At 46.9% G+C, this 22,921-nt stretch overlaps 1 protein-coding gene across 3 annotated transcripts in view; it reads right to left on the bottom strand.

Moving 5' to 3' along the window:
- Tgfb2 (transforming growth factor beta 2) overlaps positions 1 to 20,234 on the bottom strand; it is an 80,569-nt gene extending 60,335 nt beyond the window's left edge. For 2 of the 3 annotated variants that reach the window (XM_038349126.2, XM_038349128.2), the window contains exons 1-2: positions 18,717 to 20,234; positions 5,517 to 5,600 (exon numbers count right to left, since the gene is read on the bottom strand). In XM_038349126.2, the coding sequence (XP_038205054.1) occupies positions 5,517 to 5,600; positions 18,717 to 19,062 (430 nt within the window). In that variant the 5' untranslated portion in view covers positions 19,063 to 20,234. The remainder of the gene's footprint in view (positions 1 to 5,516; positions 5,601 to 18,716) is intronic. The other variant, XM_038349127.2, reaches the window with a different exon arrangement.
- Positions 20,235 to 22,921: the final 2,687 nt, after the last annotated feature.

Here is a 22,921-nt window from a genome sequence, read left to right as displayed (position 1 = left end):
TCTCTTTCCCAACTCCTCCACCAAGCCCTTAACAGACAGCATCATTTGTTGAAATGCTGGCTGTCCTCTTCTGTAGGCCAGTTCTACTGCATCCTCATCTTCTCCTGGTGCCCTCTTCTGACCCTTCTAAAATCAGGCATGGCCACGTGACTTGTGGGATGCGGGGGGGGGGGGGGGGGGGGGGGGGGGGGGGGGAAGAGGGACTGTCACCACGCTTAAGTTAGGGTTACTGATTGGAGATCTCCCAGAGCACAATATAGTCAGCTCAGAAGGCGTATTATGACAATATGAGTAAGAGAGCCATCTTTGTTGCTGGCCATTGTGATTGGCAGCAAGGCTTTTGAGGCTGACCTTGAGCTTACAGAACAATACTACATTTCCCAGAGTCCCAACTACCACAGCACACCATTACTTCCATGTGTCTACAATCAATAGGCTAAATGTATCTTCTCAATGAACCAACATTAAAAAAAATAAGCACTTCATATAACTCTACAATTCTATTCTCCAGCATCAAGTCTTTAAAAAAAGCTCCCTTGTGGACACCTCAAATTTTCAAAGACCTTCCTGGCTGCTTCACAACTCAAGATGGCAGTCGCGCCGCGCACGCCCACCTGAAAGGATAAGTCTGCTTCCAGAACCCACACAACACTCCCTGCTGCTGCCAGGCGGCCAACTACAGCCTCAAAGGTCATTGTATTGATTGTCTTCTATTGCCAGAATTAAGATCTCTAAAGGCAAGGGTTTGCTTCTCTGGTATCCACTTGGTGCCAAGAGCAGACACTCAGTAAGGACTGTTGAATAAATTAATATCTCATAAGGAAGTTTTTCAAGAGTGCTTCAAGCATTAGACATTTATTTTAGGATCCTATTTATACCTGTTCATACCTGTCATGGATGTAGAGATCTTTGCGTTAAATTAACCCTCTCAGCTCTTCTCACACCTCAGCAGTGATGTAAGTCATGCGAGGAGAGCTGGGCAGTTCTCAAAATAGTATGATGACCAGAAATAGAAGTAAAAACTGTACTGAAATTTTCCTACTATAGGATAAAAGTCAGAGTAATGGGCAGTTCAGAAATCACACCGGACTTCTGGGAGACATAGTATTGCACACGTCAAATCATTACTGTCCTTTCCTTGAGCTTGGTCAGATTCCCACCTGCTTTAAGAAAAATGCCATTTGGCAAGTGAAAACCTCAGTGCCGGAAGCAGCTTGGCTGGGTTCGGACAGTGGAGTTTACATTCCGGGGTTGGCTAGATCCTAAGCCTGTGGAATGTGTCAGGGTGGGACTCAAGCCGTAATGAGGATGTCAGTGCTTTAACCAAACACTACCCTCGGGACTTATACATTAACTTCCGCCATAACTCCAGTTCCAAGACTCAAGACCATCTTCTGAGGGCACCACATGCACACTGTGCACATGCATGCATGCAGGCAAAAACCTCATACATGTAACATAAAAACGAGCCTCTTTCAGAGCCCACAGTTGCCTAGTTGAAGGCAACTGAGTGAAGGGATTACCCCCTTTGTCTGATGCCAAGATGCTACTCACCCATGTGCCCAATTCACTTCCCTGAACTCTCAAGGAAGGCCCTTCCCTGTGGTGGACAGGAAGCCGGGCTTTGCTTGGTACTACCATTAAGAGGTCTACCTCAAAGTTTGGAAAAGGGGAGGCACACAGTGAGAACTCTGACTGGCCTGTGCACTCAGCGGCCCTCCCTGGCGGCACCAGCTGATCAAACAGAGGCTCTGCTGGGTCTGAAGTCTTCCCCATGGGCGTCTGTGAGTAAACAGACCAGACCGGCAGCAGCATCGCTGGCATGCACTGGCTCTCACAGCTGCAAACGCCAGTGACTCAGGGACCTCAGGAGTACCAGTGGTCTGTTTAGAGCATGCACCCTCCCAGCCGCCCCCACCCTGCGCTTTTGACTCCACCGGTCTGGGACAGGCCCAAGGAAGCTGCTTTGTAGGATGTCCTGGCTATATAAACACAGGCCGTGCTTGGAATGCCACCTTGAAATTTCTGCTTTTTAAGATTTATTAATTTGATTTATGTGTTTGAGTGTTTTGCTCACATGTATGTTTCTGCCCTATACCGTGCCCAGTACCGTGGAGGCCAGAAGAGGCACCAGATCTCCTGGAACTGGAGTCACTAGAGTTGCGAGCTGCAAGGTGGTCCCTGCGAACCAAACTGGGACCTCTGAAAGAGCAGAAAGGACTCTTAATCCTGAGCCACCGCTCCAGGCACCATCTTTAAACCTTAATGGAGCCACTAGAAAGCCTTGTACTAAGTCCTTACATAATGAGTTCATCTTTGTGACTGTTCATCTAGGCATCCATAGAGAGACTATCTGCTGTCTCTCCTGCTTATCCAGGTCTGAAACTCCAGCTCCTCTCTCCCTCCTTTCCTCCTCCCCCACCCCCGCCTCCTTCTTTTAGATGACTCTAGCCCAGGCTAGCCTCAAACTCGTTATTCTCCTGCTTCCATCTCCCCAGTGCCAGGATGATTGACATGGACCCTTCATACCCAGCCACCTCTCTGATCAGGCGCATCCAGCCTTTTGATATTGCAAAAAGATGTTGTCATCTTCAAAGTTCATGCTTGGGAAACACACAATTGGGTCTTTAAAAATTACAAAAAAAAAAAAACTCATAAAATTTTAAGTGAGTTTGTGTTGCGCCACACACACAGCCGCCCTCGGCCACGCGCAGTCTGAGCGCTGGGCAGATCTCTGGGAGGCCAGCTGTCGGCTTAGGCAGGTTAACCGCACCTTTACGTATTATTTGGGATGAAGAACTTAACAGGAGAAGATGGCTCTTCCAGATCACAGCCTATGACAGCATGGAAAGAACACAGAGTGCCTGAGGGAGCTTCAGGGAGCGGTCACCAGTGTCAGACACCTGCACGTCACCAGCATTCACAATACGTGGTAAAGAGAAGAAGAGGCGCCTCACCCCGCTGCTCTCTGCTCCTCCAGTGTCTCCTTGGAATGGAGGGATAATTCAAACAGTGACTGGGACGGCTCTTGAGCTGCTGGACACAGGCTGACTTTACTCAATGAGTGTTCGAATCACAGGCATGGAGAGAAATTCACCCAGATTCTGGACGCTTGCACCTGGCTGACACTTACTATTCACTTATGCTTTTACTCAGTTACTATTTCTAAGACAAACACAAACAAGAAAAAAGCAGAGGCCCAGTACACAGAAATCTGCCCATCCCACCCACCCCCTTCTCTCTCTCTCTCTCTCTCTCTCTCTCTCTCTCTCTCTCTCTCTCTCTCTCTCTCTGAGTCTGAGTCTCATGACCAGCTCTTTTGAGACAGGTCTCTCATTGGTCTGGAGTCACCAGTTAGGCAGAATGGGCTGGCCAGTGAGGCCCAAGGATCCTCCTGTCTCCAACTCCCTAAGTTACAACTGTGTGCCATCATGGCTGGCACTGTCCCATGGGTTCTGGGGATTAAACACAGGTCCCCCTGAGTATGAGACAAGCACTTTATTGACTGAACCATTTCCTGGCACCCTGTTAAGGGGTCTTTCCTGGAAGACCTCAGAGGGGTCTGCCACAAGGGGTGGTAAAGCCCCCAGTATATAAGAACCTAGCAAAGTCTGAGCCCTCATCCCCTTCTTCACCCTCAGAGATATTCAGATCAATTCCAGGTTCCCCAGGGAGTGCTAGAGTTTCGCGTGTCTTATTCACTAAAGGAAGAGGAGAGCTCTCGGCAATCACTAACTGAGAAAAACCTCAACAAAACAGGGGAATCAAAGAGTAAAACTACCAGATACCAGGAAAGGGCTCAGCCTGCTTACTGGGCAGAAGGGGAAGAAGAAATTCACCTAAGGTAGTAGGTAAAAGAGTAACAAAATGAATGGGCCTGGGTTCTGGAAGGAGAGGAAAAGCAGGAAGAAGTGAGTTTGGAGCCTGTGGGTAGGTGGAGCAAAGCCAGGTCACACCTGAATTCCAGTGTCAGCTCTGCTACCAGCCAGTTCTGGGACAAGGACAAGAAACTCACTTCTCGAAACCACAATTTCCTGAAGAAAGAAAAGAAGAGAGAGAGAGAGAGAGAGAGAGAGAGAGAGAGGAGAGAGAGAGAGAGAGGAGAGAGGAGGAGAGAGAGAGAGAGAGAGAGAGAGCCTGGCCTTCTGTCACTAACTCAGTCTGAAGGATGGCGGGGCGGCCTGGTAGCAGGGAGGTGGGGGGGATTTGACAAAGCTCTGCCTTTACTCATTTGTTTCCATTTTCCCTTCCAAAACACTGGCCAGCAAACGGCAAGAAAGAACACATTTAACTCTTTGGTTTAAAGAGGAATAAAACAAAAATCCAGAACTTAGAAACCAAATGTAACCTGTCTAACACAAGAGCTGCCCCAGCAGAGATCGAACATTTTACTGTTTTTACTCCCATTGTTCCCTCCAGCCACTGTGAGGCCTACAATACCAAAATTAAATGATCAACGTATACTCTTCACAGAACTGGGGCTATTGTTTTGCCTTCTGCTCAAAAACAAAAAACAAAAAACAAAAAACAAAAAACAAAACAAAAAAAAAACCCAGTTTTGGCCACTCTAAGTCACAGTAGTTCCCAAGAAGTGAGGTCGGGCATCGCAATCACAAATTGCAACATGGGATATCCAAAGAATCAGGCTTCAGCCAGGGACGTAAAACCATCCGTCTGTTCCTATGTAGGACCTCCATGTACGCGTCAAGAGTCCTCACCAACTTGGTCTGTTTCTTTCTTCCTGTGTATGGCTCAGAGTCACTGAATTTCTTGAGTGTTGGCTTGCTCAAATCTTATTTCTGCGGACTCACTGCCCAGGACACATAGGCGTTCAATCACTACAAATGGAACCAGCTGATGTTCCAAATCAGAAGGTAGTGGACATCAGCTATTCTATGACCCTCATTCTAACACAAGGAGCTGAGGGGCTCACACTTGGTCTCCAGGTTCAGCTAGTTGATGGTCTAGCCTATGACAATTCATTTTCTCATGCAACGCAGACATGTCCGCAATGACGGGAGAGATGATGGCCTCAACAGGGCTCTCACAGGAACCTCCCTCTGTCACTTTAAAGGAGGCAAGGATCTCCTTTCAGTGTGGTTCATTACAAGAGGCATTAATTCAACAGCTCCAGTGTATCAAAAATAGGAATGCAGACAGAAACAAACTTTGCAAAAGGGAGTTCCCATTAATACTCATGCCTTACTCTAGGGCCCCCCAGATAAATGGCCTCTGTGGGAATCAATGGCTCAGTACTTTAAATCCCTCTGTGATCTCTAACACACATAGCTCACACCTGGTAGTCATTCTTGCACGTGGGGCAGCATGTCACTTCCAGGCTAGTCATCAGCTCTCAGGAAACCAACTAGAAAATCCCAGGCACTTTTGGGACTGCTCACCTACAAGCTGTTTATCAAAATCCTGGCTCGCCTCTGACCAGTTCCCCGCTGGAGACAGACACAAAAGACTCGGTATCGCCACGCCAAAGGAGGAAGAAAGTGGATGAGTATACTCACCAAGGTACCCACAGAGCACCTGGGACTGTCTGGCGCAAAAGCTGCCCACTGAGCCAGAGGGTGTTGTAACAACTGGGCAGACAGCTAGGGGTTTTAAAAAGCAGGTATTAGCTATTTTACTGAAGACATGCCCAGCCCAGATCTACACTAAGATTCCAAGTAGGAAAGGGACTTGCTGGCTAGTCTTTCCATCCCCCACCACCCCACCCCTCAAGATAGCAGACATCTGATAACCAGGGCAGGACAATAAACCCTCAAAACTCTTGGCTCCCACCCTGATTTCTAGTCCCTGATCTCCAGTTATGCTGTACCCAGCAGTCCGCATTGCTCAAAGCAACTGTCCTTTTGACGTGCTCTAGTAAAAAAAACAACAACTTACAATTTATACTGAACTGGGGAAAAGTAATACCTTGAATTATACTAAAGATGAATAAGAGAGGTCTTGACCTCTTGGACAAAAGAGTCTATTGTTAAGAACAAAGCTTGAATTTTTGTTTGGTTGGCCTAGGTTTTGCTGTTCTTAAAAACCACCTGTCCTCATTTTCCACCCGCATATGAAAACCCTTTCACATTTGGGTCAGAAATCCAAAGGCCTGTTGGTTTAGAGCTATGGGCCTGCAATTTCAAAAGTTAGCACATTGTGAAAGAAATTAAACATGTCTTCCTTGGAGCTGGGCTATTTGGACACCCCCAGGCTTTTATATTTAACGGATAGCAACCAGATTCAAAGGTTGCTGCCTTATTCTCCGAGAAAGAAAATACACTGAAAAATAAAAACAAAAAAAAATCACACATGTACGTATGTATATCAAGGGGAGGAGAAAACATTGCTTGTTCAAAGCAACAGCTTTCTTCTCTCCAACAGGATTTTTTGCATGAGAAGATGGGGATTAAAATCCATTGATTTTCCACGAACTTACCCATATTTTTGTATGTACAAGACAAACATGTTAGCCCTCACCTCCCAAAAAAGATGGCAGATTTAAAAGCCTAGCAAATACAAAGCATTTGAGTGACACATGCCTTCCAGTTATCTGGTTTGCTGGTGACAGAAGCTGTGTTTACATCCAGGTCAGGCAAGAACACAGGCTCTCCAGCGCTTCATATTGGTTTAGAATCTGTGTGCCTTCCGTTTGTGTGCTTGTATGGGTGTATCTTCTACAGGTAACTGAGGCCCTTCAGAATGGACTGGAACCTTCTTTTATTAAGACAAAGGCTTCCTGGACTCCTCCACACACGTCACTTTAGACAGGGACAGCCCTTCCTATGTTCTATATAATTGACCATCTCCAAAGTCCACTCCACTAGCAAGACCCCAGTGACACACGCTCATACACGTGTGGATCGGATTTTCAAGCCAGAATATTCTTTGGTTCTGAAATGGGGCCCTGCATGGCCAGTGTGTCAGGGAAGGTGAAGGTTAGTGACGGCCCTGTCGCTGCACATGCTGCTACCATATGGTGCCTCGAGCCGACATCTGTGCCCATATGTTCCCCCCAGGAAGCAACTGCGCTGTTTACTTTTAGAGTTTCTCCACAGTCTGATAGGGAGAGGGGATCCCTCACCCTGAGGATAAACTGTTTGTCACAAGATTAGCAAGTTTTCTCTTTCATATCTGACCTTTAGAGAGCCGTGCTGAAAGTTATCCTAAATAAAAATCTCAAGGAATATAATCAGAGACAGGCAGAGATGCAGAGGGAGCTGCTGGCTCAGCAGCACGTGTTCCTCTGTGTGATGGCCCTATGCATTTCTTGGGGGGGAACCTAAGGCTTTTCCCTGGGAAACAGCACCTTCTTCAGGCCAGTACAAGCTCTGATACAGCAGAGATACCAGCCATTCTGCTCATTGAATTCAGATGGCTGACCCTGCCCACAGTCATCCAGACGTCAGGGACACAGGTGAGAATGGAGGGAGGGAAGGAAGTGCTGCCCTTGAACCCTTAAGTATGCACCTTTGCTTTGCCTCTGCTCTACTAGGACGCTGAAATATCAATATCCTTCCTTTTTCCTTTTCTTTCTGTCCTGTTCTGTTGCCTTTGCCTGTTGTTTGGTTTTTAAGCAGGGCCACAGGAAAGGGATCTCTGGTGGGAGCTGACACCACAGAGAGTCAGATCACAAACTGTGTGGGGCCATGACAGGGACAGCAGGGAAAGAAGTCCTCCCTGCTTAAGCAACCAACAGTCAACTTACACACGACCGTGTAAGCGGTGACGCGTACGCACACGCACATGCTTCTGTTTTCAGGTGACTGAAGCTCTGGTTATCTGTGACACTTTGTGAGATAAGAAACAAGGAAAACCCAGACACATTCAGAGATGAAACTGTTCAGAGGATATGGATGCTCATAAACTGGGAAAGAGGATTGCGAGTTACACAGACTGTCAGATGGAGGCAGAGTGTTTCGCGCGGACACTTTACAAGGAAACTAAAGACTATGATGTAAATGGTGAGAGTCCTGGGTGCTGTTTTAGCCCAAGACAGAAAGCAAGGACAATGAATCCACAATTTACAATTGATACTTTTTCTTTATTCTAGCTGGTTGCTTTATCTTGAGGGACCCTGGGGTTTAGCAAAAGGCCTTTCTTGGTTCTAAGTGGCAAAGAGTCGGACTGGTAGTTTTTAAATTTGACTACGCCCAAGAGTCCCCTCTGATGCTAATTATGAATGCAAATTACGAAGCTTTTGTCATACCCCTCCTGGTTATCACCCACAGCTGTCAAAGGAGTCCCAGAAACCCTTATCTGGGCAAAGAGGCCAAGGGCATCTAGTTTAGAAACCATCCAGGAATACTGTGTGCAATCTGTTGAGTGTAATTAATGGCATCTAAAACTCTCATTCAGGGCCGAAGGGATGGCTTGGTAGTTAAGAGCACTGGCTACTCTTGCAGAGGATCCGACCTATGTAATGGCTCAAAACTGTCTGTAACTTCAGTTGCAGGGAATCCTATATGCTCCTCTGGCCTCCAAGGGCACTGCATACACATGGTACACACATGTACATGCAGGCATGCTCATACACATAAAATAAATATATCTTTTTCAAAGTCTCAATAAACTTCATGTCAAATTAGCTCCTGAAAAAAAAGTCCTCCCACACTCTCCTCATAGACACCCACTGTATCTCTCTTTCAATAAGAATAACTACACAACTGGGCGCTACCATTTCCTCATAATACTAAACTACTGTGACTTTCAACTGCTCTTAGAATGTTCTACAGACTAGGGGCTTCACTCAAGGCCGTCTTTCCGTGCCGTGAACACTTGTGAGAGCAGAGCTGGCTCCACACACACTGTTTCATTACTGTGGGATTCTTCTAGACTATGGCCCCCTCCAAGACAGACTGTGTCCACGACTGTAGCCCACAGAAACAGAGAGCACAGGTTTCCAAGGAAGAAAAGTGACAGTTCAGGGCACAGCTCCCTTAGGCCCGCCTAGTGACTTCAGCTAACACATTTAACAACCTGACGAAGAGGTAGAAGAGCTGACTCTGCTCAGATCAGCAAGGTTTGCTGTGGTTGTTTGTTTTGTTTTCATGCTTCAGGGTGTCTCAGATATAAACAAGATGGTGAAAGAAAGAAACAACTAACCCAGGGGGTTCACAGACATCTCTAAATGTGGTACCCGCTCTCTCAGTGCCGGGGACGCAGGCTATAACTCAGCTTTTGTGCTGCCCCACCACTCTGGGACCAGGCAGGAGTTTGGTAGCATCCTCTGTCCCTATTCTCAACTTCCAGAGCTTCAAATGCCAAGGGATGAACTTGGATGTGGAAAGAGAGACTAACAGAGAGACATCCCAGGGGGTAGTTTCTTTAATAAATCCTCTTCCTCTACAGAGAAATAGCCTTTATCTGGGACCGCTCTTTATTCTGGCCTAGGGTCAGAGTACACCATAGACACTTTTCAGGATTTTCTGAGCTAGCTGCTCAATTACAGAACTCCGTTATAAATCAAGTAGGAACAGTTTCAGTACAATCATGAAGATGTCAAAGCAGAAGTGAAAATGAGGTTGAACTGGAGGATGAACTATGAATGGCCCCCTAAAAAAAGAATTTCCCAAAATGGAGAAATGGCAAAGTCCTACCACATCTGGTGTAGACAGAATAATTGGTGATAAACTTGGTCTAAGAAGCACTGACATTACCAACAACGAAGCCAGTCCAAAGCTTAAAGATTAAACTGCATTTCCCAGAATATTCTCACTGACACTTTGGCAATAAGAAATACATCCCTGTGCTGTTAAAAACCCACCAAGGAAAACCACCTGACTGTTCTGACGTTGCTGTTTTCAGGTGGAAGGATGGCAGAGCTCTCCAGTCCTGTGGTCATGTCAGCTCGTATCTTGGAGCCAAACGGAGCATTCTTGTTCACAATAATGAAGGAATGAGGGTTCCTACGGCAGCCTGAGGTTATGAATGGATGGTGATCTGTGAACTAGCTTGTTGAGACATTTGTGGTGTTTGTCAGTGTGCTGTGGGCAAGATAGGAAAAGCCACGTGAACAGAGCCAGGATCCAAGTTGTGGCATTTTTTCTTTTTTCTTTCATGAGACTGGAAAGATCCTGCAGAATTTCCTGAAAGTAACATCACCAGAGAGCAGTTCTCACATAGTTACTCCATGACTGTGCCTTCAGATATGTGGAGTCTCCTCTTCAGGAAGAACCTGACTCCTAATTACCAGGGTGGAAAGAGCCAGGAAGGCCTGAGGCAACAGAGGAGACACTCTCCCTGGGAACGGAGATGCACAGAGCCCGGAGCCCGCTAGAGTGAAGGAAAACAGCTGCCTGCCGAGGGTTGGAAACGCATTCAAACTATTTTCAGACGGCTTGGGCTTCACAACATCCACGAGTATTTTCCATCTGCCTTCGGTTTCTCAAGTCATTGTGGCTAAAGAAAAATCTAAGCCAAACATTTCTAACTTATCAGGCCTAACGAATCCAAGTGCTATTTGAGAGGACGAAGGGATGGTAACAGTCCACGGGACAGGGTTTGCTCAGCTCTATGAAACTCTCTCCTCTTTCTAAAAGACCTAAACTCAAACTCAGTCAGTTTCCTCTTGAATAGCAGTTTTCTGGCACCAGTGAGCAGTGCTCCTAGGTTGTCTTAAGAAATCCAGGGTACAGATCCACAGAGGAACATCATACAGTACACTATTAGCCAAGACCAGAGGGCTCGGCGTAGGTGCAGGACTGGTGTGGGTCCTTCTCCTCCTCACATCATCTGGGCGGACTTCTGAGAAGTCCCTTCTGGCCCTCTCAGCCAGCTTCCTCTTTGAGAGACTTTCACTCTCTAAGCTCCTTCACTGGCTGTAGTCATACCTGACCATTCAGGGCTAGGCCAGAGGTGGTCTCTGGTCAAAGTGCATCTACCCTGCTTGCCCATGACTGTCTGACCTGGCTCATCACTCTCTCCAGATGGCTGGCTTCCTGCTTCTCACTGGGGGAGTTGGGACAGGCCGCTGTGAGGAGGTGAGACCTGGCCCTAAGGTGAAGCAGTTGTGGAAGCTGTCCTAATCTCACTTGCTACACCCACACTTCACAACTCTAGGAACAGCTTACACACTGAGAAACTGAGGCCCAGGCTTCAGAAGAAGTGTGCCAAGTAGCAGCAAAGCCAGACTTTGACGTTAATGTCTCAGCCCTGAAAGCCTATACCAGGAAGGCCACATTGTAAGTCAAGATAGGACCCCATTTTTACTGCCCTGCTTCCCTTTCTTCTCGCTGCAATCTCCTTCCAACTATTCTCTTGCTTCTACTTACTAGATCTGGCTAGCTCTAAAACTCAGACTCATTTTGCCTTCCCAAATCAATTAATTCCCTGAAAGCATCATAAAGTGTTTGGGAGGGGTTGCAGTACAGGTCCAAACCAAGGACTTGATAAATCATAACTTTACTATCAACCAAGTGCACAGATAAAAGTTGAACATGTTGAAGGAAAAAAAAAAACCCTCCAATTTTGAGCAATCTTCAGAGATATATTCTTTTCTAATTCTCCACAGGGCAGAGTCATCCTCAAATGGACTGACCAGTGATGTCAGGTCAAGAAAAGCCATACTAAGGTACTCATGGTGGCACATGACTATAATTCCTAGCACTCAGAGGCTGAAGCAGTAATATAAAGAGTTCAAGGTAGCCTGGATTGCATATTCCAAGGTCTGGTCTGCATGTTAAGACCCTATATTTACCAAACAAACAAGAAAAGTAATGGTATTAGGGCTGTTATTATCATCAGGGAGCAAACCCTTTATGTATAGAACATATTACTGATACACTAATATCTGGATCCTCAGATGTCAGAATGGAAATGCTAGGGTCAACTTCAGTGGGCGACTTATGAAGATGAAATGAGGCCCGTGCAAATATTTAAAGCCAGGGCTGGCACACAGAAGTGCCCGGTAAAGGTTCAGTTTCTTCTTGTCCACGTCAGTATAATTCTCTAAAAATGCAGAACCAGGAAAGGAACTTGTGCTGCCTCCATACAGAGACACTGAGTCCTTTAGTCCCTGATGTTTAAGGGGAACAGGTTTACCTCTAGGTTTCCTGGCGCAGGTCATTTTGGACGTTGGTCTCACTCAGGAGATAATGCTCACTCACTGAACATTTACCAAGCAAAGACAACGTGCTGGGTTCTGTAAGAACAGAGAGGATTCAGGGCATCTCGGATCCAACTAAGCAAAACAGTGACAGGAAGCAGAAATAAACAGCAGGGCCAAGATCTTGGGATGCAGAAGGGGCCAATTACATGTATTCAGAAAAACCAAAGATGGTCTCTTACAGAGGAGCCATCTTCATAAGTCTACAAGAATCTTCAGAAATAGTTAAAGACAGTTCACCCAGTAGAAAGAACATAAACAGGTCCCGGGGACATGAAAATGTCTGGATAAAGGGCAAAAGGAAAAGGTTGACAGAATCTAGTGTTCAGGCAGAGATTTGGTCAGGGGACGGGATGAACAGGAAGAAAGGAGAGCTGACCTCTGGTCTAGAATGCTAAGAGCTTAAAAGAGCTGAGGCCTAAAGGCCGCCTGAGAAACAGCCACAGTGAACAAGGGAACTGGATCCACTGGGTGAAACTTCTACAGAATGATGTGGGTATGTATGCCAAGACATCCCAAGACAGCAGAAGTGGTCCCCAGGGAGTCACATCTGAATACCATTGAGACCCATGCTAACCAGTCAAGCACTAGAATGAACTGGAGCCGTCTTCCCCTTCTAGGGGTAGGTAACATGGTGGTACGTTTTAAAGTCAATGAATAATGACCAGCACGCAAAGGCCTACTAAATGCAGAAGCTGCCCAGGGCCCCTTCACACCCTAACCTCTGCAATCTGCTGAATGAAGCAGGTGGCTCAGTGGGGAAATTTGAGGTCTGCCAAATCTCACAAACACAGCAGGGTACTAGGTAGGGAAGTGCACAGCAATGGTCTGACCACCTTGAAGGGTAAGGGGCAATATGGATTGGGGGCCAGGGGTCAAGGAGGGCTCGATGTGGAGTCTGGGTCATCCAGCCAACACAGGAGGCACGGTGAGACAACAGAGTCAAACACCCACTTCTGGCTATCAGAGGTTTAAAAGAAACAACCACCCACCCGAGGCAGCTCTAGAGTTTCTCCTAAACAAAGGGCAGAGGTAAACCTTTTGGTCTAAACAAGCCCGTCCCAGAATCCCTAACATGTTATTAAATGTAAAATAAAATACCCAGAGAACAATGAATTCCCGGGCTAAATACTATCTCTGTTTAAAATACATTAAAGAGCAGAACACAGGCACACCAGATGCTTTTAAAAATGACAACAGAAACATCTGTTTATCTCAGCCAAAGCCACATTTCGTCAGGCTGCCGGGAAACTGCGAAGTGGGTTCCTTGCTGAGGCTGAAGGACAGACCGGAAACGCGAGGAGACCGCGGAACGGGCTGCTCCCGGTAGGCACCTGCTTGCTGCCCACCTCACCCGTGGGAACTTGTGAAGGACATGGCAGGAGCAAGGGGGAACGACCTGGGCCAGAAACCTATCATTGCACCCTTCTCCCAGGCGCCTCCACCCTGCCTTCCCGAACCTTCTAAAACTGCAGCCTGGAGTGTGTTGTAATCTCTGGGCAAAGGCCCCGGAGTCACTGACCTCCTTGATTCTAACCCAGATTTGATGTGGGTTCAGCAGTGAGTCACTAGCCCCTTTTTCACATCTCCATTTCCTCTAGGAAAAACCATTTGTCATTCTTTCATATCTTCACAAGGAAGGTGCCTGAGGAGGTTACATCAGCATCTTTCCAAGATGAAAACTTTCAAAACCTGCGTCTCCTCACCTTGACCACGGGGGGCGCTGTGAAGACCTAGAGGTGTGGTTAAGTGGACCACACTTGCTCTTCAATCTTGGGGAACCCCCCAGTCTTTAAAACATGGAGGTCTACTCAGGAGAGGCAACAGCCTCATGGGGCAGCAAAACCACCTACCTGTTTCAGCTATTAACTACGTTTTAATTTGAGGCTTCTCTCACCTATTCCGATCTTGAAGGAGGGGAATGCAGAGGAACTCAAGTGTAACCACAGCCAGGCATTAGAAGGAGTGTTGGCCACAATGCAGTAAAAAGGGGGACTTAAAGTCTGCTCTGCTGTGCATTAATGACATTATGGAAGCCAAGAGGTCCAAGCCAGTCTTTATTCTCCAACCCCCTCTGACACATAATTCATATACAAACACACACAGAGAATCTTTCAGGAGAGACGATAAGAACCCATTTCAAAGCAAAGCTACTGCTAATATTCCCCTTCGTTGGGCAGTTGGCCCAATAGACCAGCAATCTGTACACTGAAAGACAGACTCATAAATCGAATACTAAGTCACGTTCCTCAAAACCATCACGTCATTGGTAGTCATTCTACATCCCACAATTTCGCCTGGAAAATTACTGGGCTACCAGAAAAGGAGAATTGTTTAGTATTAAATGTTTAGCCTTCCTGTGAAAGAATTACAAAGGAAATCTAACTGTCATTTTTCCAGGCTATAGACTTACACCCACCTAATTCTAAGAGATATAAGCCAACATGGCTACCGACTTCCTTGGCTTGCCCAGGTTACAGATTCCACTCTTCATTAACAGACACTGAAAAATCCAAGATAATTCCTCTATTTTTTTTTTTTTTTATGTGCTGACTGGCATATGACTGATGTTGACTGGCTTTCCTAGTAAATGAGAGACCAACCCTGTTGCTGAAGGTCAATGAATGGGAAACTTGATTGTCTCTAATATAGGAGCTTCAATATTATAGTCATGCAGTATATGCCATACAAAATAGCCTAATGCATATTCTATTCTGATTATTCTTTATTTGATGATTTTATTTTAATATCATTTGATTGTAGAGATATTCTATTGTTGTTATTGCTTTTAAAACAGTACCCAAGCTAACCACCAGGGAGTTGTGGCTTCCCAGCATGGGAAGCTGGATAATTCTCTGGTATATGATAAGGCTGCCCTCTTCATTATGATAGGATGGAGACCAGCAGCAGCACCCCACCTCCAGAGGAAGAAAGCTATTTTCAGACGTTGCCACAGCAGAAGTGTGTGGAAAGGGCAGGACCAAAGCTGCCACAGTTAGACCCATAACGTGGGCCTGCTTTCTTGAGAAGAAAGTAGAGAGGAGAAGCCAAGCAAGTGGTGAACTCCTGTAATTCCAGCTCTGGGGACCATGAGGCCAGAGAGTCATGAGTTTGAAGATATCCTAGACTATATGACAAGTTTAAGGCCAGCTTGAGCTATATCATGAGACCCATATTAACAAAACAGGGCTTGGGATATAGCTCAGGAATTGCTTCCTTGCCATAGGAAAGCCTTAAACTTAAAACAAACCAACCAACCAACAAATAAAAATTAGACAAAAAAAAAAGAAAGAAAGAAAGAAAGAAAGAAAGAAAGAAAGGATTTCCTCTTTCCCCACCATGTCTCCAAGGGGTTTAATATCAATTTTGATTCTTCTTAGACATAATAGAGTCACTCTTTCAGAATTTCTAAAGCCTTGCACAGCATCTTTTGAATAGCTGCACCTTGAACTTCAAAGGGAATAGTCAAAGTGTTTGACATCCACTAACTACTGCTGGGCAAGCTATCAGTAAACTCCAACACAGCTCCACTTTGAGTCTTAAACTAACAGAATGTGAAAAGATCAATATGAAGAAATGCAAAACTAATCAGATCCCTTCTTTAAATGTTGACATAGTATTATTTATACCCCATAAATACATTCTTGGCTAAAATTCATACTAGAAGCTTGGCATCTGGCCAGTTCTATTAATATCTACTTTATTTATACAGCACACTTGGCCAAGGATAATATTTAAGACAAAGTATGCCTGAGGGCATATACAATATCTCTTATATTTTCACTTTTAAATCTCCAAGTTGCTAAAAATATTGAGTTTGAACTTTATAAAATGTCCCACTAAGGGCTATCAACCATCTGTAGTGATATATAGTCACCAAGTATAATTAGGGCATATTTGTAATACTTGAGTTGAAGTCACTCCCTGAACACTAATAAGATGGTGGGGGAAAGGAACAGAAAGAAGCAGCAGTGATCTTTCCCATGCCTTCCTCTGTGCACTTGTGGCCCTCTTCAGACTCGCTGCAAGGCACAGCAGGCACAAGCCCTCCTTTCGGGCACCACAGCCACAGCCCAGTCCCAAGCCAGGCAGAAAGTGCTGAGGAGGGAGAGGGGAAGCTGGCACAAGAGCCGCTCTGCTGTGGCTATACTTTCAGTTTTCTTTTCTTTAAAAATGCAACGGAATGATTTTCTTTCTTTCCTTTTCTTTCTTTCTTTCCTTCCTTCCTTCCTTCCTTCCTTCCTTTCTTTCTTTCTTTCTTTCTTTCCTTTTTGGAAGCTCTCACTATATCCCAAGACTTTTTAGCCCTGGAAAGTCGGTTAACCTACTTTCTATAAAATTATCCGCAGTGCCTGCACAGTTGTGTTGAATCTACTATTAATATGACATCCCACTTCTAAGTATCTACATTGAACACAGGTTTCTTAAATCTCTATTTTTTTCTGTGAAAATATGATAGCACATGTGTGTATATATATAGTGTGTGCGTGTGTGTGTGTGTGCATGCAAGTATGCAGTTTTTAGGTTTTCATTTATTCGGAGGTTCAGGGATGGGATAAAGATGAGAATCTACACATTAATCTTAGATGATGCTCTCGAATCTTCCTGATAAACCAGGAATGTTTCTAATTTGCCCATGACCGTGGTCCTGCGTTGTCCTGTCTTGGCTCACCTTCATTCATCAGACTTAAGTGCTTGCTTGGCAAGTCCTTCCACACCTATGCAATACGGTCTTGGCAAACATCCTGGCAGCTAATCTGAGTGTTTGCATGTAAACACCGAAGGAGGAGCTATTCGGCCCCCACATAACATACTTGACTATCAGCCCAAATATCGGTAGAATCAGCACACACATGCAGGAGAAAGCTAACTGACTCACCCTTCCGCACAGCCTCAATGGTTCTAGACTAATTACAATGAACTCTCTTCCCTAGCCTGGCTATGGCTCCACCCCAAATAAAAGCCTTACTTCCCAAGGGGGAAAAACAGGGCGGAGTGTAAGTGTCACCACTGGAGTGGGTTAGGGCCATAATTATGATAATAAAATCATCCTGCTGGGCAGGGTTCCCTAGGTCGGTTACGCCATGAAAGAACAAGAAACGCTCCAGGATAAGAAAAGTGACCAGAGAGAGTGTGGTAGACACATGGGTAGACACTCTGAGGACACCAAGTACAAGACAAGGCAAGTTGAAGAGCCATGGCTCGTCAAACTAAAAATAAATATTAGAAGAGAAAAGCAGCACCCTGCAATTCGAACTTCTGGGATAAGATTACCAAGATGGCTGCTTTATCTATTTAGGCAAGACACCGAGGCTTCAGAGAGGCAGCCAGCAAGGATATAGGGCATGAAAAGGGGAGGAGAGAAAGGGCTGGCCAATGAAAAGTTTATGACGGGACTTGGAACACGGGGATGGTGAAGTTTTAATTTTTTTTTTTAGGGTTTCTTCCTGGTGTTTAACCCTCTCAGGTAACCACTCAATGCTGTCGCTGCTGAGATCGCAATCTTCCCCCCTCCCTGTTTTAAAGAACTCTGAAATAAAAACCACATTAACGGTACTTCTTCCCTTCCCCCCAAAGAGTTCCACAATAAATCATTGCTACTGTATGCCAGCTGTTTGGAGGATACTGATCGCAGGGAAACAGGATAAAAAAATATTTTTTTTTTTTTAAAATCAGCTGTCTTTCCTAGATTCGATTTCAGAATGCAAAAGAGTCCCCCCTGCTTAAGAAAGTGCTGGAGCAGACGAGTTCAGGTTGAAAAAGATACCGGAGAAGCCCCTAAGAAAAACGACCTGCTCTCAGCCTAGCGAGGGCTAGCTAGAAAAACAGAACGGGAAGTGAAAGCTACTTCAGGCCAGTTAGAACCGTATTTTTTATCCTTTCTGCTCTCCACGTGAGGTCAGAAGGGGACTTGGCTACACGGTTTTGCGAGGGGAGGGGGTGTGAAAACACCTACAGACAGCAACAGAAGATCGAGGATTTAAGGGGTTTTCGGTGACCCCCCCAACACTCCGCGCGCGTTTGGTGTTGGTGATGCTGACATTCTTAGGGCAGTGAAAAACAATAGCAAAGACTTGGGGAACCCCCAAATATGTCAGTATGGAAAGGGGGTGCCTTTGGGAAAGCTAGTTTGGAGGCCCTTTTGTTTAACTCTTTGTGCACCGGTTGGAGGACATCCCCACCCCCACCCCAGGCCAACCCAGCAAAGAAAACAAGTCTATCACGATACCCCCACCAGCCTAAAGCCATGGGGGGTGGAGAGGGAAAGTGCTTTACTTTTGACAGAAGGGAGCTGACTCCCTAGTTTGTGGACCAGAGACTAGGGGGAAATCCAAACGCCTTTTAAAAAAGGATTGGGGCGTTTGGGGGAAAGGGATTATAGAGAGAAAAAATAAAATAAAACGTTAAGGTGAAGTTGCAAACCTGAGGATCTCTATCCCACAACAGGAAAGGAGGTGGAAGGAGCGAAGGACAGAATGGAAAGGGGACAATTGGGACCTTGGGACCTGGAAAGGAAAGGGCGAACGCCTGGGGCTGCTGTGGGTCTGTGGAAATCCGGGCCAACCTTAGACTCGGGGATGGAAAAGGCGAAAAGCATGGCAACTGTACTTACTTTCGGAGGGGAAGTGGGAAGGCATGTCGATTTTATAAACCTCCTTGGCGTAGTACTCCTCATCGCTCCGCTCGCGCTCGCAGGCGGCTGCCCTCCGGCTTGCCTTTTCCTGCAGTAAGTCCCTGGTACTGTTGTATATGGAAATCACCTCCGGGGGGACCTCGTCCGGCTCAGGATAGTCTTCCGGGGGGCTGGTGAGCTTCAGCTTGCTCAGAATCTGCCCGCGGATGGCCTCGATCCTCTTGCGCATAAACTGGTCCATGTCGAGGGTGCTGCAGGTAGACAGGCTGAGCGCTACCGGGACCAGATGCAGGAGCAAAAAGGTTCTCAGCACACAGTAGTGCATGTTTTTAAAAGGTGGAAACGTTGCTGCTGTTGTTGTTTAAAGTAAGAAAAAATATAAAAAGAAACCAATAATTCTCAGAGCGGATCAGGTAACGTTTTGTGTTTTGTTTTGTTTTGTTTTTTAATGCGAAACTTTTGCAAAGCAATCAAAAGTCAATGCCCAATAGAAAAACGTATCTGGCTGGAATTCCTTTTTAAAAAGAAAATGCAGCGCGTTCCCAACGTGGAGATGATATTAATATGCGATGCTCAGGGGGGGGGGGGGCTTTAAGGAGTAAGAAAGGTTTGTTTTTTCCCCTGGAAGGGAGGGGGTGAGTGGCTCTGAAGTAGAAATAAACTTAAAAGGAAGAAATGGAGTTCAGTGTGTCAGGCTCGGGTGCGGAGTGGCGGATCTGAACTCGGATTCTTAGGCCAAAAGGGAAGAGTCGAGAAGGTCCGGGGGCTGGCAGGAAGCGCGCAGGGCCGCGGGGAGCGCAGAGAGGCGGCCGGGGCTGCTCCGGGCTCTAACTGAGATGTTCAAAGACCGAGCGGCTCGGCCCTGCCTTCCACACGTGTGTGGATGAGTGTGCGTGTGGATGTGCGCGCGCGTGCGTGTGCGCGCGCCGAGGGCGAGCCTGGCGAGCCGCGGGGAGGCAGATGCGCCCCGGCGCGGCTCTCTCGGGGACTCGGTGGGGGTACTGTCCGCCCCGGAGATCCGCCGAGGCCGGAGCAGGCAGCGACGATCCTGCTCCTGTGGCCGCGCTGTGGCCTACACCCGGCTGGGTCGCTCCACGTTGCAGCCGCCGCTGATGCCTGCAAAGGGGGTTAGCCTCCAGCTCCGTCCTGCAGATCCTCCTCTTGCTCCAGGCGGCCACGGGGCGACAAAGATCGGTCACCTCCTTCACCCACTGTGGAACAACACCGCCTCCTGGGCGCCTTAGCTGCGGGGCGCCTCGGGGACTTGCACCCTTTCCCCAGCCTCTCCTGGCTCCCTGCAAGCTTGCACTTTCTCGGTTAGGGTAAGACCTTACTTGCGACCCTAAAATAGACCTCTGCTGATACCTATTCCTCTCTGCAGCCGGGTTGCTCCAGAAGGGCGGCTCCTTAAACCCTAATGCTTCTGCTTCTTATCCCTGCCGCCTGCCCTAAGGCTCAGAGCTCCCAGCTTGTACTCTCACTCTCTCGCTCTGGCTCTCCGGCGCAGCCTCGGCAGCTCCGCTCCCAGCAAACCTGCTGCCAGCAGATAACATCACGATCCTGCCCTGAGCAGAGATTTATAAGTGCTCCCCAAACCACGTGTTTGCCTTCAACAAAGTGACGCGCTAGGATTACAGTCAGAAGTCCTCTGTTACTAAGACCACGAGCACTCGACAGTTGAGGGGGTGTGGAAAAGTGGACGGCCCGTGGAGGAGGGCGACTGGCAAGGGAGATCTGCAGCAGTCACCGCGGATCACTGAGGACTGTCTGTGGAGGGGCAGGCAGCTAAGCACCTCGTTTCTCCACGGTGGGGCTCATTCATTCGCAGCCTCCCTGATTTTTATAAGTCTGTTTACATTCTAGACTTGTTTGTTTGTGAACTAGCAGAAGGCAGATGCACCTATTCCACCCAAAGCATGCTGTTTCACTGCTCTGAATAAGGGGATCATCGCTTTCTTTCCTGAACTCACTTCTTGTATGGCTTTCTCCTTTCTTCCTAGACGGGTATTATCTACAGTCTTCATTCTGCCCACAGCACATACCTGGGAAACCTGGATTTTCAGTGTTTGATGTCTACTGTTACATAGTGCTCCGAGCCTGACATTTTCTACACCAACCTGTCCAAACTAGACAGAGACCGGAATCGTTCTTGCCACTGTTCCTTCTTTTCACCTTTAGTCAAAGTCAACATTTCAATTTTAGCAATGACTCTGTGGCCACACTGACTAGACAGATAATTTAAACTGGAAACTGTTGATCATTGCCCCAAAGTCAAGATCTCTGTATCATTTCCTGGTTCAGTCATTTCCTAGTTCAAAACAACCCAAGCCTTTAGGGGTGTATGCAGGAGATGTGTGTGGGAGGGGCTGCATTATTAATAGAGGGAACTGGATAAATAGTAATGATAGCTGGCATACATTACATACAGCAATGAAGTATATTATTTATATTCCTCAGACAAGGAGACAGAGGCCATAGGAAGTGACATCTGTTATGGCAGAGAACAGGAAGTGGTGGGCTGGACATTGCAGGGAAGGCCCGTTGCCAGGTTGCCTGAGTTCTCTCTCACTGGGCAATTCAAAGAAACACCAGTCCCAGAACATCTGAGATTCTGATGGGATTCTGAGGTCCAGTCAGTGTGTGTGATGCAGAATAGTCAACTGCTCTCTTAAAGAACCAAGATTCCCACTGTCACCGTCTATGTTCTAAGAATCCTGGGGAAAAGTTCCTCTATTATCACCTGCCCACCCAACTTGAACACAAAATTCCTCTACTTCACTGACCCTGTTAACACCCTGGAATGAATGAATGGTTCCAATATGCACCTAAATGATTCTGAAAACTATATAAAAACCACCATCATTGGCAGGCTTCTTTCTTCAAGGTCAGCTTCAGATGGAAACAGTTTGTCGGGGTTAGACAGCCATCTATGACCCTCTAAACTGAAGCTGGCCCGATCAAGAGCTTCTGTGTGGCTGATGGTTTCATCAGCGGGAGTCATCCTGTGAAGACAAGAGTGCGAGCCTGGGCTACAGAGGTAGCCAGGGCCAATGTCATTTTGGAATGCAGTGGTTTGGGGGCGTGGGAGCTAGAGCTACCTAGGGTCAAAGGCACTTTGGAATGCAGTGGTTTGTTGGGGGTGCTGCCAAGATAATCTGCTGAGCACCTAGGTAGGGCCTTCCCTGAAGCCAGAGAGCATCTCACCTCATGCTGACACCGACCAGGGGAGCAGTGTTAACATGTATGTACCTATTCACGGAGACATGAACCCTAGGCAGAGCAGCAGCAAGTGCCTGTGTTAACATGTATGTACCTATTCACGGAGACATGAACCCTAGGCAGAGCAGCAGCAAGTGCCTGTGTTAACATGTATGTACCTATTCACGGAGACATGAACCCTAGGCAGAGCAGCAGCAAGTGCCTGTGTTAACATGTATGTACCTATTCACGGAGACATGAACCCTAGGCAGAGCAGCAGCAAGTGCCTGTGTTAACATGTATGTACCTATTCACGGAGACATGAACCCTCCACCATCAATACTCACACTCTTGTCCATGGCAGTTGGCTGAGCACTTACAGCTCTATATCCCGTAGGCCTGAGACAGGACCTCTTCCTAACAGGCTCCTTAAGTTTCCCCAAAGCCCAGGAGGTGACAGACACCTTCTAGGCTGAACAAGCATAGTGACCCAAGTCAACAGCAGAAAAGGAACCCTTTCTGCCTCACGGCAGAACAGTTCTCAAGAGCTGTGCTGGTCACCACAAATGAATGCCATCTTAGCAGCTCTAAGGCCTCTGTATCCCCTCAGACAGAAAACAAAGCCACATCTATTAAGGCTGGTGTGTACTCAGGGCTCCAAGGGCTGTCTGGTAAGATCACATTGTGTATAGCATCGCGACTCCCTCAGTGCTCAGAAGGACCACAAGTTCCTGTCACCGTGGTTTGTGAACTGGAATTACTCAGATGCTCTGCCCATTTCAGGGCCTGTGGGAATGGGATACATGCACAAGACTATAAGGGGGAGTCATTATACGAGGCTTAGAGAGTGTTAACAACGAAGATGGAGCCTGGTGTCTGCTCATTAGACTAGCTGCCCTATCTTAGCCTGTGTCCAGGGCAGCCAGGGGTCACTGTCAGGCACATCTATGGTCTCCATTCTTCATCAGGAAGAGCCAAAGAATGGG

This window comes from Arvicola amphibius, chromosome 12 (assembly GCF_903992535.2).
Source record: "Arvicola amphibius chromosome 12, mArvAmp1.2, whole genome shotgun sequence".
Lineage (NCBI taxonomy): Eukaryota > Metazoa > Chordata > Mammalia > Rodentia > Cricetidae > Arvicola > Arvicola amphibius.
This window is presented reverse-complemented; position numbering and strand designations above follow the sequence as displayed.